This window comes from Nilaparvata lugens, chromosome 4, assembly GCF_014356525.2.
Source record: "Nilaparvata lugens isolate BPH chromosome 4, ASM1435652v1, whole genome shotgun sequence".
In the NCBI taxonomy this organism is placed as follows: domain Eukaryota; kingdom Metazoa; phylum Arthropoda; class Insecta; order Hemiptera; family Delphacidae; genus Nilaparvata; species Nilaparvata lugens.
The window spans coordinates 5169928-5183857 of NC_052507.1; the positions used below are offsets into that span (position 1 = coordinate 5169928).

Genomic DNA, 13930 nt, shown 5'->3' on the forward strand with positions numbered 1-13930 from the left:
GGCCCTGAAATTGATCAGTTGCGACCTGAAAACTCTGACACCAGACCTGAGCCAGCCAAGTCACTCGATATTATTATTATTTTAATGTGTGTGTTTATCCAATCACTGTATGCTACCACTGGTTTACAGCTGAAAATGCCTTCAAGTAACCAGGCTGGTCCACCAAAATATTCCTCGGAGTGGAAACCTCAACAATAGACCACGAAAATGTCGAAATTCAATAACAATAGGCGACCACTGAAGGGTCACTAGAACTTCTACCCTGTCATCCATTGTTTTCGGCGGAAAAGTCTCGTTTCTTTAACCCGCTGTAGATAATTGTTGGTATGGAAGAAGTGTAAAAATTGACGTGAAGTAGGAACTTGAATTGAATTTCTCATGTTATTTTTCAGGGAGCTGTAGAACTTGATAATGTAGGAGCGAAGCAATGTGAAAATTAAATATCGGGGACCGAGCTTCGCTCTGGAGTACAAAAGCATAAAATTATTACGAAAGAAGAAATTATAATAACATTCATACAGAAATGTTCTATCTAATCACAGTAAATTGAGATTACTTCCCAGAGGAATTCAAAAATTTCCCTCACAAAGGCCCAGTTGCACAAAACCCGGTTAAATTTTAATCCTGATTAACTTCACGTGAAACAAATCAGAGAAGACCATTTCAAAAAGATGGATCTACTGGAATTAATCAGGATTGAAAATAACCCGGCTTTTTTGCAACCGGCACTAAGTACCTGATTGAATGATTACAAAAGTTCAACAGCTGCGTCATAATTTTGACACAGTTCAACACTTATGAACTCGCTCACTCACTTCCATCACCAACAGACGACGAAATAATTATTATCAGCTGTTTTTCTAAGGATGAATAAAAATTATCCTTGTAATGTCCTTCAGCGAGTTTTCCCATGGATGAGACCTAGTGCAATCGAATCCTTATATTAATAATAATAATATCGAGTGACCTGGCTGGCTCAGGTCTGGTGTCAGAGTTTTCAGGTCGCAACTGATCAATTTCAGGGCCTCTGACATGACCTAACGACTGCTAATGACCTAATGACTTTATATTATAAACTTACTATGTTCTGAATTTCGTGAGAATCATTACGTGATCCGGTGAAATACAAACATCTAAAAATCCAAACATCTAAACATATGAACATATAAACAGAAGTTGCTCGTTTAATAGTATAGGATTTGGAAAAACTGGATTTGATATTTAAATTTATTTTCCCCAGGGAACAGTAGAACTGGATGACCAAGTGGAGGTTCTGCAGTGGCTGGCCGAGACGACGGGAATGATTGACATGGAGAGAGTCGCCATTTTGGGCTGGTCCTACGGCGGATATCTCAGTCTAATGGGTCTGGCGCAGTTCTCACATATATTCAAAGTGAGTAGCATTGTGCAGAGGAAACACATGTTTTTCGAACAGCCAGTACTCGTCAACGGGAGAGGGTATTGCCCTGGAACGAATGTTGGCAGACGACCCATACTATGCCATTTCAGTTGCTATGAGCGTTGGAACGTACAACATTATGTGTTCGCTGTTAAGCAGTTTTTTTTAGAAATAATGAATCTGTAGTTACAGTGCAACGCTTTTCCGTCAATATTTTAGAGTTGGGCGTCGAAGTGCAATGCCCGATCTTAATACAGCGTAGGTTGCAGCGTTTAGGAGTACTAGTTCTGTGATGAAAAAGAAACCACCTGGTCTTTCCCAACCAGCTCGTACTCCTGAAAATGTAGACCGAGTCAGTGTCGTCGAGTCGATCTTCTAGGACTAGTAACAACTGCCGTTCTGACTCGGCCTACACTTTCCGGGGAACGGGGTAGGCCAGGTGGTCTCTTTTTCATCACAGAACTAGTACTCCTAAACCCTGCAACTCATCGGAGTACAGTATTACGATCGGGCATTGCACCTCGACCCTCAACTCTATATTGACGAAAAAGCGTTGCTCTGTGACTACAGATTCATTGTTTTTTAAAAAAACTGCTTAACAGCGAACACACGATGTTGTACGTTCCAACGCTCATAGCAACTGAAATGGCATAGTATGGGTCGTCTGCCAACATTCGTTCCAGGGCAATACCCTCTTCCGTTGACGAGTACTGGCTGTTCGAAAAACATGTGTTTCCTCTGCACAACTCTGTATTTCCCCAATTAAACTCGATGTACGGCGGTAGGCTAAGTAATGCACACATGATTGTAGAGTAGAAATCAAATAACCCTCAGAAGCGAGCCTGGTGGCATGTGGAAGTACTATTTATCCTCTTCACGGCTGCGCAGTTTGAAGGTGTTGTCTTCATCAAGTTTGGTTTGGTTAGTGAAATTATGGCTCTTGTTCTTGTGTTATGTAAACGCGAATCAAACAACGCGCTGTTATCGAATTTTTAACTGCTGAGAAAGTGAATTATTTATTTTCAGCATAGAAATTCGTAGTAATAACTTAGATAAAAGATTTCTTAGATTTCTTAAAAAACTTAGATTCTTAGTTTTCGTTGTTTTATAGTGAAAATGGACTAAATTTTAGAAAAGTGAAACCATAACCCTATTTCGGACTTGTTATCTAAATTTCGGGAGAGAAATAGTACAAGGAGTATCCTTAGTTTTTCTCTCCCAATCAGTGCTACTTTGTAGAAATTATGAATAAATAAATAACAAAGATGTCATAAGTAGATATCCCTTGGTAAAGTCGTTTATGTTCGAAAATACGAGTTAACTCAAGCCAATTACTGTCTATTATTACTGTTTTGTTGGAGTTAGTGCCGGTTGCACAACAGCCGGTTAAATTTTAACCGTGATTAATTCCTCGAGAACCAATCAGAGAATCAGTCTCTTCAAAAATGCCTTCTCTGATTGGTTCTCGTGGAATTAATCACGGTTAAAATTTAATCGGCTTTTGTGCGACCGGCACAAAGTAAAACAAGTTGAGACTTAGCCAAAATATTCACATAGTGCGAAATTGCAACTAAAACTCTAATTTTATGTGTATATTTATGTGAATAAATGTAATTCTGTGGCTATTCTTGAACATTTGGCAATAATAACTTTCATGCTCTTCTTCTTCTTTTGGTTCCTATCCGTTCCGGATGTTGGCAACCATTCTGGCTATGATGACCCTGTTGACTGCCGCCCTGAACAGCTGTGCTGTGCTCATTCCATACCATGTCCTCAGGTTCCTAAGCCACGATATTCTCCTTCTTCCAGGACCTCTTCTACTATCTACCTTGCCCTGCAATACAAGTTGGAGTAGCTCGTATCTGCTTCCGTTTCTCATTATATGTCCGAGATATTGGAGCTTCCTCGCTTTTACAGTATTGAGAATTTCTTTTCCCTTTCCCATTCTTCTTAGAATTTCTTCATTAGAGACATGGTCCACCCATGACACCCTCAGCATCCTCCGGTAGAGCCACAATTCAAATGCCTCTAGTTTGCGCTCAGTTGCAGCTGTCAATGTCCATGACTCCACACCATATAGAAGAACGGAGAAAACATAACATCGAAGAAATCTCATTTTCGAATTAACTGTCAAATCGTGACTTTTGAACATGGTACTCATTTTTAGAAACACAGCTCTGGCCTTTTCAATGCGGATCTTGATCTTTTGTGAGTGATCCCACTGGTCATTCAGAGTGGCACCCAGGTAAATGTATTTATTAACTTGTTCAACTGGTTTTCCTTTAATTGTAAGATGACATCTGGGGACATTGTTCTTGCTGATGACCATTAACTTTGTCTTATCTGTATTGATATTCAACCCATGTCTCTCACTACTTTCTGTCACTCTGTCCATCAGCATCTGCAAATCATCTAAACTCTCCGCAAAAATTACTGTGTCATCAGCATATCTAATGTTGTTGAGTATCTGTCCATTCACAGGAATGCCTACTTCTACATCTTCCAAGGATTCTCTAAAGATGTACTCGGAATAAATATTGAATAACAATGGAGAAAGCACACATCCCTATCTCACTCCTCGCTGAATTTTTATACCTTCTACACTGTCATCCTCCAGAGTCACTGATGCTGATTGGTTCCAGTACAAGTTTGTTATTATTCTGAGATCTTTATCATCTATTCCAGTCATTTTCAATATCTCAACCATTCTCTCATGTTGAACCCTCTCAAATGCCTTCTGATAATCCACAAAGCATGCATATATGTCCTTGTTCACATCTCTGCATCTTTGGAATAGCACCTGGATACTGAATAAGGCCTCTCTTGTTCCGACAGAATTCCTAAACCCAAATTGCGTAGCTGATAATTGCTCTTCACAAAGCTTGTAAATCCTTTTATGTATTATTTTCAGGAATATCTTCAAGAGATGGCTCATTAGGCTGATTGTTCTATATTGATCACATTTTCTAGCTCCCGCCTTCTTTGCCAATAAAATAAACTCTGACTCCAGCCACTTCTCAGGAATGCATCCATTGTCATATATACGGTTGAACAAAGAAGTCAGCCATTTAATATTATCATCATCTAGAAGTTTCATAAACTCTGCCTGGATGTTATCAGGGCCTGTTGCTTTTCCAGCTTTTGTGTTTTTTATTGCATTTATTACTTCATCCATTAATATTTCTTGCCATGTTTCGCAGATTATATGCTAACTTTCATGCTAGATGAGAAAAATTCGAAATTGCAACTAAATTTCTAATTTTATGTGTACCTTTTTGTGAATAAAAATGTAATTCTGTGGCTATTTTTGAACAGTTGGCAATAATAAATGTAATTTTGTGGCTATTTTTGAACAGTTGGCAATAATAAATGTAATTTTGTGGCTATTTTTGAACAGTTGGCAATAATAAATGTAATTTTGTGGCTATTTTTGTACAGTTGGCAATAGCTGGTGCACCTGTGACGTCATGGTGCTCCTATGATACCGGATACACGGAACGATACATGGGACTGCCCCAGGAGAATAAATTCGGCTACAGGCAAGGATCTGTCTTCAACTACATCAAAATGTTCCCTGAAGAGTAAGTAGAAGCTGAATTTCAAATCCAACAAACTTTTTGATCACATAATAAACATCAAAAATCTTCCTAACCATCAAAACATTTCCGGTCTACACTGTTGAAAATGATCGCTAGACGATTGAAAGTAGTACTCCAGTCATCAGTAAGTAAAAGTTTTTAATATTTACTTAATAATCGACTGCATGTCGTGTTTAAATACATAAAAAAGTGTGTTTATACAAAGCAGCTCGGAATGGAGCAAGAAACCATCACCTTTAAGTAGATTGAATAAGAAGACCAGATATTGTCAGTATTATATTTTATTCAGTATAGATAACTACCGCAATCACCTTCACAACTAATTAGGCTGGCCACTAGGACGACATGCATGATTAACATGTGTCTACACACATTGCACGTCATTCATTGTTGTCAGCACAGCGAAAGGCTTTGAGCAAAAGTTTTTGAGGTTAGGTTTTTGTATCTCTGATTCTACTTTCCTTGCCCTATTACCATAGGTAAGGAAAGTAGTGCTTTCCGAAAAAAATTAAGGTACCCCAATTTCTATACGTTTCAAGGTCCCCTGAGTCCAAAAAAGTGGTTTTTGGGTATTGGTCTGTATGAGTGCGTGTGTGTGTGTGTGTGTGTGTGTATATGAGTGTATGTGCGTCTGTGTACACGATATCTCATCTCCCAATTAACGGAATGACTTGAAATTTGGAACTTAAGGTCCTTACAATATAAGCATCCGACACGAACAATTTCGATCAAATGCTATTCAAGATGGCGGCTAAAATGGCGAAAATGTCAAAAACAGGGTTTTTCGCGATTTTCTCGAAAACGGCTCCAACGATTTTGATCAAATTTATACCTAAAATAATCATTGATAAGCTCTATCAACTGCCACATGTCCCATATCTGTAAAAATTTCAGGAGCTCCGCCCAATCAATGCAAAGTGTGATTTTGGATTCCCAATTATCAGGCTTCAAATACAATTTAAACAAAAAATTCCAAGTGGAAAAGATTAAGCATAAAAATATCTACAATTAATGTTTAGTGACATTTCCACCTAAAATTGAAAATAAGCTCGAAATTCGAGAAAATGTGTTTATTCAATAATGCAAACTGTTGGCAACTGTTGATTCTATTAAATCATTCACTATGAAGAGATAGCAGACTTCGTGTGTCTCCAGCGTTATTGTCCTGTCACCAGCTGGCAGATCTTTGAATAGTAGACTTGGGATGCGCGTGTACACTAGCGTCAGGTGATCAATTCTCATAATAGCAAGGAAAGTTGTGTGAGTGCACGTCATTCATTGTTGTGTCAGCACAGCGAAAGGCTTTGAGCAAAAGTTTTTGAGGTTAGGTTTTTGTAGGTTTTTGTGAAATTTACATTGCTGCAACAATTGATCGTTTGAACATGACATTTGAAGGGAGTGTCAGTGACACAATTTTTGACTTTGCAGCTTAATTTGGACTAGTTAGTAGGTGAACATAGCAAAAGTGTGCATCTTTATCGACTCTTTTGAAGGTGTGAAACCGCTGAGTTAACACTTGTTGCAGCTATGAAAATTTCACCCCTTACATTGAAGCTGCTATAACAATGAGTGGAAAACTTGGAATAGTGAAATAATACATCATTTCAAAGAGAATTCAATGCTCGACAAACCTACGATAAGCATCTGTTTTTATGATGCATTGTTGGAGAGGTATAAGCCCTGAAAGAGCAAAACATTGGATGAAAACCTGTTATTTTAACAATTACTCACCACCAAGAGCGAATATCTCGGGAACTGTTGGGAATATCACAAAATTCCATTAAACAAAAAGTGTGGAGAATTTATCAAGCTCTATTTTTGAATATTTCAATCGGTTGAACGCATTGTTCTCTAGATATGAGCATGGAAGCAAAACGCCGCAAAATGCAACTTTTAAACCACCCTCATCCCCTTAGCACATGAGTTAGGAATGGGGACTTTTGATATGTTCTCCTCCTAACTAGTCTCAACAAAGCAGCAAAGTCAACAATTTTGTTTAAAAGATTCCCCCCAAATTCCTTTGTCAATTGGTCTATTGTTGCAAAAATTGAGATTTCACACTCAACACTAAAGCTGCTACAAAAGGTGTAGGGAAATTCATAAAAGCGTGAAATCATACATAAAATTGAAGAGAATTTAATGCCTTATAAACTCATAATCAGCATGGATTTTTCCCGTCTATGTTTAAAAAGTTATAAGAGCAAAAATGGGTCGATGTCAAACGAGGCAAACGACAGAAGAGACCAGCGACAGTCGAGACCAGCGACGGTAGACACCGGCGACATTCGAAGCCAGCGACGGTAGAGGACTCCTGAAAAAGTGGTCTCAAATGTCGCCTGTGTTAGGCGACAGTTGAGGCCACTCTAATTTTTGTACAGCCCCGACAGTCGAGACCTGCGACGGCAGAGGACTCCTGAAAAAGAGGCCTCAACTGTCGCCTGCGCTAGGCTCTCCAGAATGGTAGACAGCACCAAAAGAATATTATCATTTAATTTGTATGGATTTACCAGCAATTGAATAATATCACATTATTTTTTCCATATTATGAATAAGTATTGCAACTTTACAACTGTAAATAAACCTTAGTTGCTTCATCATAAAAACGAAATTTTCAAACTCGTAAATACCTTTTTGTTACATTGATGTCAAATTCTCAGTTCATGATAGATGTAGGATATTATTCTACGAATCAATATCCTGTTACAAATCAATAACTTTTATCAATTTCACACATTCACATTTTACATTTTATTGATCTATACATTGAGCTTTTCTCATAAAAACTAAATTGTTCATTTATTTCATTAACGATGTTGCTTATGGAATTAATCACATGATTACTTTCATATGATGATAACATCATGTGTATAAGTTATAATATAAGCTATAATCATTATAAAATCTATTTTGTCTGGAATCGCAGTAGGATGTGTCCCCAACTGTCGCCTGCTGCAAGCGAGTCTCCAATTTTTGTACAGGCCCGACAGTCGAGACCAGCGACATTCGAGGCCAGCGACGGTAGAGGACTCCTGAAAAAGAGGCCTCAAATGTCGCCTGCGTTAGGCGACAGTTGAGGCCACTCTAATTTTTGTACAGCCCCGACAGTCGAGACCTACGACGGGAGAGGACTCCTGAAAAAGTGGCCTCAAATGTCGCCTGCGTTAGGCGACAGTTGAGGCCACTCTAATTTTCGTACACTCCCGACAGTCGAGGCCCCGCAAAAATAATAAAAAATTGGAGGCAAACGTGTTTTTTCCAAAAATGTCACACCTTCAAGAGCGGATATCTCGAAAACTAGTGGAGATATAAAAAAAATTGTGAAATGAATGTTGTGGGAAATTATGTAAGCATCAATTTGTTATATGACAGTCAAGTCCTTAGGATACATAGTTTTTGAGTTTTATGCGAGAAACCAAAAAATGGTACCTTCAAACCACCCCCACCCCCTTAGCACAGGTGGTAGGGGTGGGGACTTTTGATATGTTCACCTCCTAACTACCCTAAAAGAACTGCGAGGTCAACAATTGTCTTCCCCACTTTTCCCCCTATACCCTTTTTTGAGCATTCATTGCCTGGACTACATCCAATAGATAAATTTTTAATCTTTGTGTACGCTTCAAGTGAAGTATAGCTTCCTTCTGAACGAATACATTATTTGTTGGTATGTTTTGAAGAATGTATTCTGTTTTTTAGAACATCTACCTTAACTACACTTTTCTGTATTTTATTTATGTATTCATTTGTGATTTGCAGTGAGAATCGGTTGCTGATAATCCACGGCCTAATAGATGAGAACGTTCACTTTGATCATACGAGCAGTTTGATAGACGCATTGGTCAAAGCCGGAAAGCCCTATCAACTCCAGGTCAGCCATTTTAATACTACATTGTAATTTAAAAAAAGGGAATTATTGTCATTTTGAATATTAATATAATAATGGAACAAATTATCTATGTCACATTAGGGTGCGAACAGAACGGCCAAGCCGATGTTTAGCTTTCAGTGTAGGTCGATTGACCTTCATGTAACACAAACACGTTGTAAAGCATGGGAGTGAACAGTTCAGTTGAGTCTCGATATTGGTTCACCAGGATGACATTCAAATGTTTTTTATCATTTAGGACAAAGCTCGTTTTATCAGGCGTTTTTCAGATGATTCAGCGTGGTAGGAAGCTCTCCGATTGGCTGATTATCAGCTTATTCCCGAACTCCGACCCAATCAACCAATCGGAGAGCTTCCTGCCTTGCCAACTCGTCTGAAAAACGCTTCGTGTGGCTTGGCCTTTAAGCCTTGTTTTTTTTAGGGAGAGGAAAAATAAGGTAACCTTGTGCTATTCCTCTCCCAAATTTAGATAAGGTTACACATAGTCCGAAATAGGTTAAAACTTGTTCTTCAATTCACAACATTTTTAGTCCTCAAGTATTTTCACAAAGTAGATTTTCAAATTTAGATGCTTCAAAACTAAACATAGAAGAAATGTTTCACATTATTATAACTAAAATAGGAAATATACACATAATTATTAAAAAATCTGGTGTGGCGCACTCACACAACTTTCCTTGCCGTTATGAAAATTGATCACCTGACGCTACGGTAGTGTTCCCGCGCATCTCAAGTCTACTATTCAAAGATTAGAGCCAGCTGGTGACAGGGTAAAGGTGCGTACAGATATACGCGCCGCGAACATGAGCAATTCACTTTTAATCAGCTGACTATATCTGTATTTTTACCGAAACGGTATAAGATATAGATATAAAAAAGCTTGGCATCAGCTGATTAAAAGTGAATTGCGCATGTTCGCGGCGCCTAAATCTGTACGCACCTTAATAACGCTGGAGACACACGAGGTCTGCTATCTCTTCATAGTGAATCATTTAATAGAATCAACAGTTGCCAAAAGTTTGCAATTGGATAATCACATTTTCTCGATTTTCGAGTTTATTTTTAATTTTAGGTGAAAATGTTTCTGATCATTAATTGTAGAGATTCTCATGCTCAATCTATTCCACTTGAATTTTTTTGTTTAAATTATATCTGAAACTTGATAATTACGAATCTAAAATCAAACTTTGCATAGATGGGGCGGAACTCCTAAAATTTTACAGATATGGGACTTGTGGCAGTTGATAGAGCTTATCGATGACTATTTCAGGTATGACTATAATCAAAATCGTTGGAGCCGTTTTCGAGAAAATCGCGAAAAACCCTGTTTTTGACAACATTTTCTCCATTTTAGCCGCCATCTTGAATCGCATTTGATCGAAATTGTTCGTGTCGGACCCTTTTATTGTAAGGACCTTACGTTCCAAATTTCAAGTCATTCCGTTAATTGGGAGATGAGATATCGTGTACACAGACGCACATACACTCATACACACACATACAGACCAATACCCAAAAAGGCAAGGAAAGTAATGAAACGTATAGAAAACATGAAATTAGGGTACCTTACATTTTTTTGGAAACCAATACTTTCCTTACCTATGGTAATAGGGCAAGGAAAGTAAAATATAATTTTAAAGAATTACCGTAAAACAAACTCAATTCTAAAAGCACAGCTGATTCTTTTGTTCAAATTTGATATTATGAAAACGAGCATTCTATTCAAAGACCTTAAATATATATGAGATATAGACCCACAATGCCTATGCCTTCCCAATGATAGCTCTTACTTGAAATTGAAGGCCGCCATTGGGGTATTTTAGCACGAGATATATATTATTTATTTGTAATACTATAGATCACAAAGGCATTGGTGGCATTGGTATGTAATAATCTTATGGGTTGCCCCCTCAATGGCGGATTTCAATTCCAAGTACGACACTAGCGCTGCATGTGAGTCTATGCATCTTTAAGGTCTTTGATTCTATTAATATAATCTTGAAAAGTGAAAGTGACATAATATTCACATTTTGATTTGGGCTGTTTATTATAAATTATTGGAGAAGGAATAGTGAATTAGAAAATACCGATATTCAGATCAAATAGGCTTTAGTTGACAGAATTTAACTATAGTGATGAAACATAATAAAATGAGATTCAGCAAGTAATAACAAACTAAGTCAGCTGTATTTATTATAACAGATAATTTTGGGCAAAATCCTTTTGTGCCTTTCCTACAGTTGAGTATTATTGTACGAGATGAAATAAATAGCCTACATATTTTTCGTCACACTACACAGAAAACTTGTAATTTTCGGACAGTTTCTAGGCTGAGAAGATACCTTTTCATTAACAGTGTAAGCATTTACACGCCATTGCTGCCCATTAACCTGAAGGGGACCGTAGATTCTTCTTAGTATGGATCTTTCAAACATTTTTAATGCATTTACGTCAGTCATTCATCACCCAAGTTTCCGCCGCATATGTTGCCACTGAACGCACCAATGCGCACCAATGTTTTATATATCGTTATCTTGATGCTCCTGCCGACCAACTCACTTTTGAATGATCTGACATTGGCATAGCATAAGTAGATATCCCATGGTATAGGGCGTTTATGTCGCAACTTTTACTGTTATCCCAAGCCGATAGTTCACATAGTTCTTTCCTATGCAGCTGTGTGACGCTGGTAGTCTCTCATATTGTGCCGTTCATACACTCTCACCCCAACAAAACAGTAAAAATTGACAATAATCGACGGTAATCGGCTTGAGATAACAGTAAAAGTTGCGACATAAATTCCCTATACCATGGGATATCTACTTACGCTATTGTTTCTCTATGGTACGACCTATTAGCTGCTTGAATCCTTTCTTTTATATAAGCATTATCACCTGTGACATTTATTGGGCATCCTAGATACTTGAAATTCTCTACACCTGCAAACCTTTTGTTTTTCACGTCATAGAGAAAAAATAGCATATTTTTATCATTCTGTAAAGTCTCACTTACGTATTCAGTAATTTGTTGTGTACTCATTTACATATTATTTGCTGATTGTGTAGCGAAAAATATCGTAGGATACTTGGCCGTGAATGTCTCTTGCAGGGCTCGCATGAAATTCCAGTCTCGGCTAATGTCTCGACTGGAAACATCATATTCAGTCCCGCAAACATCCACTTCCCGTCCTCGCGACGTAAATAGCTATTTCACAATCTTTGTTGTATATTTGTGACTTATTCAGGTTTTAAAACTAAATTGTAAAATTATTTTGCTTTTCAGGTGTATCCCAACGAGAGACATAGTCTACGGAACCTGGATGCCAGCAAACATTACGAAACAATGCTCCTGCTCTTCTTACAAAATCACTTGTAATTAGTTTTAATTAATGTATTGTGTGTGTGTGTGTGTGTGTGTGTGTGTGTGTGTGTGTGTGTGTGTGTGTGTGGTGTGTGTGTGTGTGTGTGTGTGTGTGTAAGTAAGTATCAAATCTGTATTACACTGGCAAATTATGTTCTGTAGAACTTCTTCGATTTGAGATTGTGAACAGCTTTCCTCAATTATGTCCTTACATTGTACAGAGTGTCTCACAAAAGGTTTATTAGACCTAGTGCCGGTTGCACAAAAGTCGGTTAGATTTTAATCGTGATTAATCCCACAAGAACCAATCAGAGAAGTCGTCTTTTCAAAAAAGCCTTCTTTGATTTGTTCTTCTGAAATTAATCACAGTTAAAATTTAATCGGCTTTTGTGCGACGGGGCCATAGATTCTGAATGCAATTTGCAACAAAAAATGTCCAGTAAGGCTCAACTCACACTTAGGCGACTCAGGTCGAGAAGAGACTCGACTCTAGTCGAGAGCATGTGTTTTCAAAAAATGGTGACAGTCGCGGGGACTAGAATCGACTGGTCTGAGTGTCTAATGGTGACACTCAGACCAGTCGATTCTAGTCTCCGCCACTGTCACCATTTCAAAACACATGCTCTCGACTAGAGTCGAGTCTCTGCTCGACCTGAGTCGCGTAGTGTGAGTTGAGCCTAAAATGTTATTATTATATCGACCATAGTTTTTGAAATATGTCGATATTTCGATATTTTTTTAAAACGTCGATAACTAGAAAACTATTACTCAAATTCTGATTCTATAGATATGGTTGGAAAGAGGATAAAATTTCCAATAAGATCAATGTATGTTTTTCCTTTGTTTATATGTTTGGAAAGAAGATAAAATTTCCAATAAGTTCAATGTATATTTTTCCTTTGTTTGAACCTTTTTAACTATTTATTAGCGCTCAAAGCTGAAAAGTACATTCGTCGAGTCCAAAGCCAAATTTCGAACAGTTTGAACGCTCATAAAAAGTTTAAAAACGTCAAACAAAGGAACAAGTTATATGAAACTTATTGTATATTTCTTCCTCTTTCCAACAATATCCTTAGAATTCGATTTCAACTTATAGTTTTCTAGTTATTGGCTGTTTTCAAAAATATAGAAATATCGATATATTTCGAAAACTAAGGCCTCTTTCCAACAATATCTTTAGAATTCGATTTCAACTGGTAGTTTTCTAGTTATTGGCTGTTTTCAAAAATATAGAAATATCGATATATCTCAGAAACTAAGGTTGATATAATAGAATATGACTGAACATTTTTTGTTGCAAATTTCATGTAGTATCTATGATCTTCGGGTGTTACACCTTTTATGAGATACTCTGTTTAGTTAGATTCACCACAGATTGTCGGCATTCCTTATAAATAACATCAGTTCTCTGTTTCTTATTCAAATAATGCTGACGACATTTTGAACCAAATCTCCCTATAGGCAAAGCAGGGCTTACTAGGTACGAAATAGTGCAATCAATATTCTATCGAAGTTTTATGAAAGTTTGACAATTTAATATCAATTTGGGGGTAGATAATTTCTAGTAAATTTTAACAATTTAATATCAATACTTCATTTTAAACAAGAATGGACAGTTTATATTTCATTAGATATACTAGCAGGACCTACTAAATATTTAGGGGGTAATGATACTAGTATCAGCTATCC

At 37.5% G+C, this 13930-nt stretch overlaps 1 protein-coding gene across 3 annotated transcripts in view; it reads left to right on the forward strand.

Annotated features, from left to right (window-relative positions):
- LOC111043492 (dipeptidyl peptidase 9) overlaps positions 1–12758 on the forward strand; it is a 52570-nt gene extending 39812 nt beyond the window's left edge. Inside the window, exons 14-18 of one of the 3 annotated variants that reach the window (XR_005571028.1) lie at positions 1241–1393; positions 4838–4980; positions 8752–8863; positions 12164–12329; positions 12361–12758. Coding sequence is in view for 1 of the 3 variants with exons in the window: in XM_039425560.1 (XP_039281494.1) it covers positions 1241–1393; positions 4838–4980; positions 8752–8863; positions 12164–12256 (501 nt within the window). In the remaining 2 variants the exon portion in view is untranslated. Of the gene's footprint in view, positions 1–1240; positions 1394–4837; positions 4981–8751; positions 8864–12163 lie in introns of all 3 variants that reach the window. The other 2 variants (XR_005571029.1, XM_039425560.1) reach the window with 2 other exon arrangements.
- The last annotated feature ends 1172 nt before the right edge of the window (positions 12759–13930 follow it).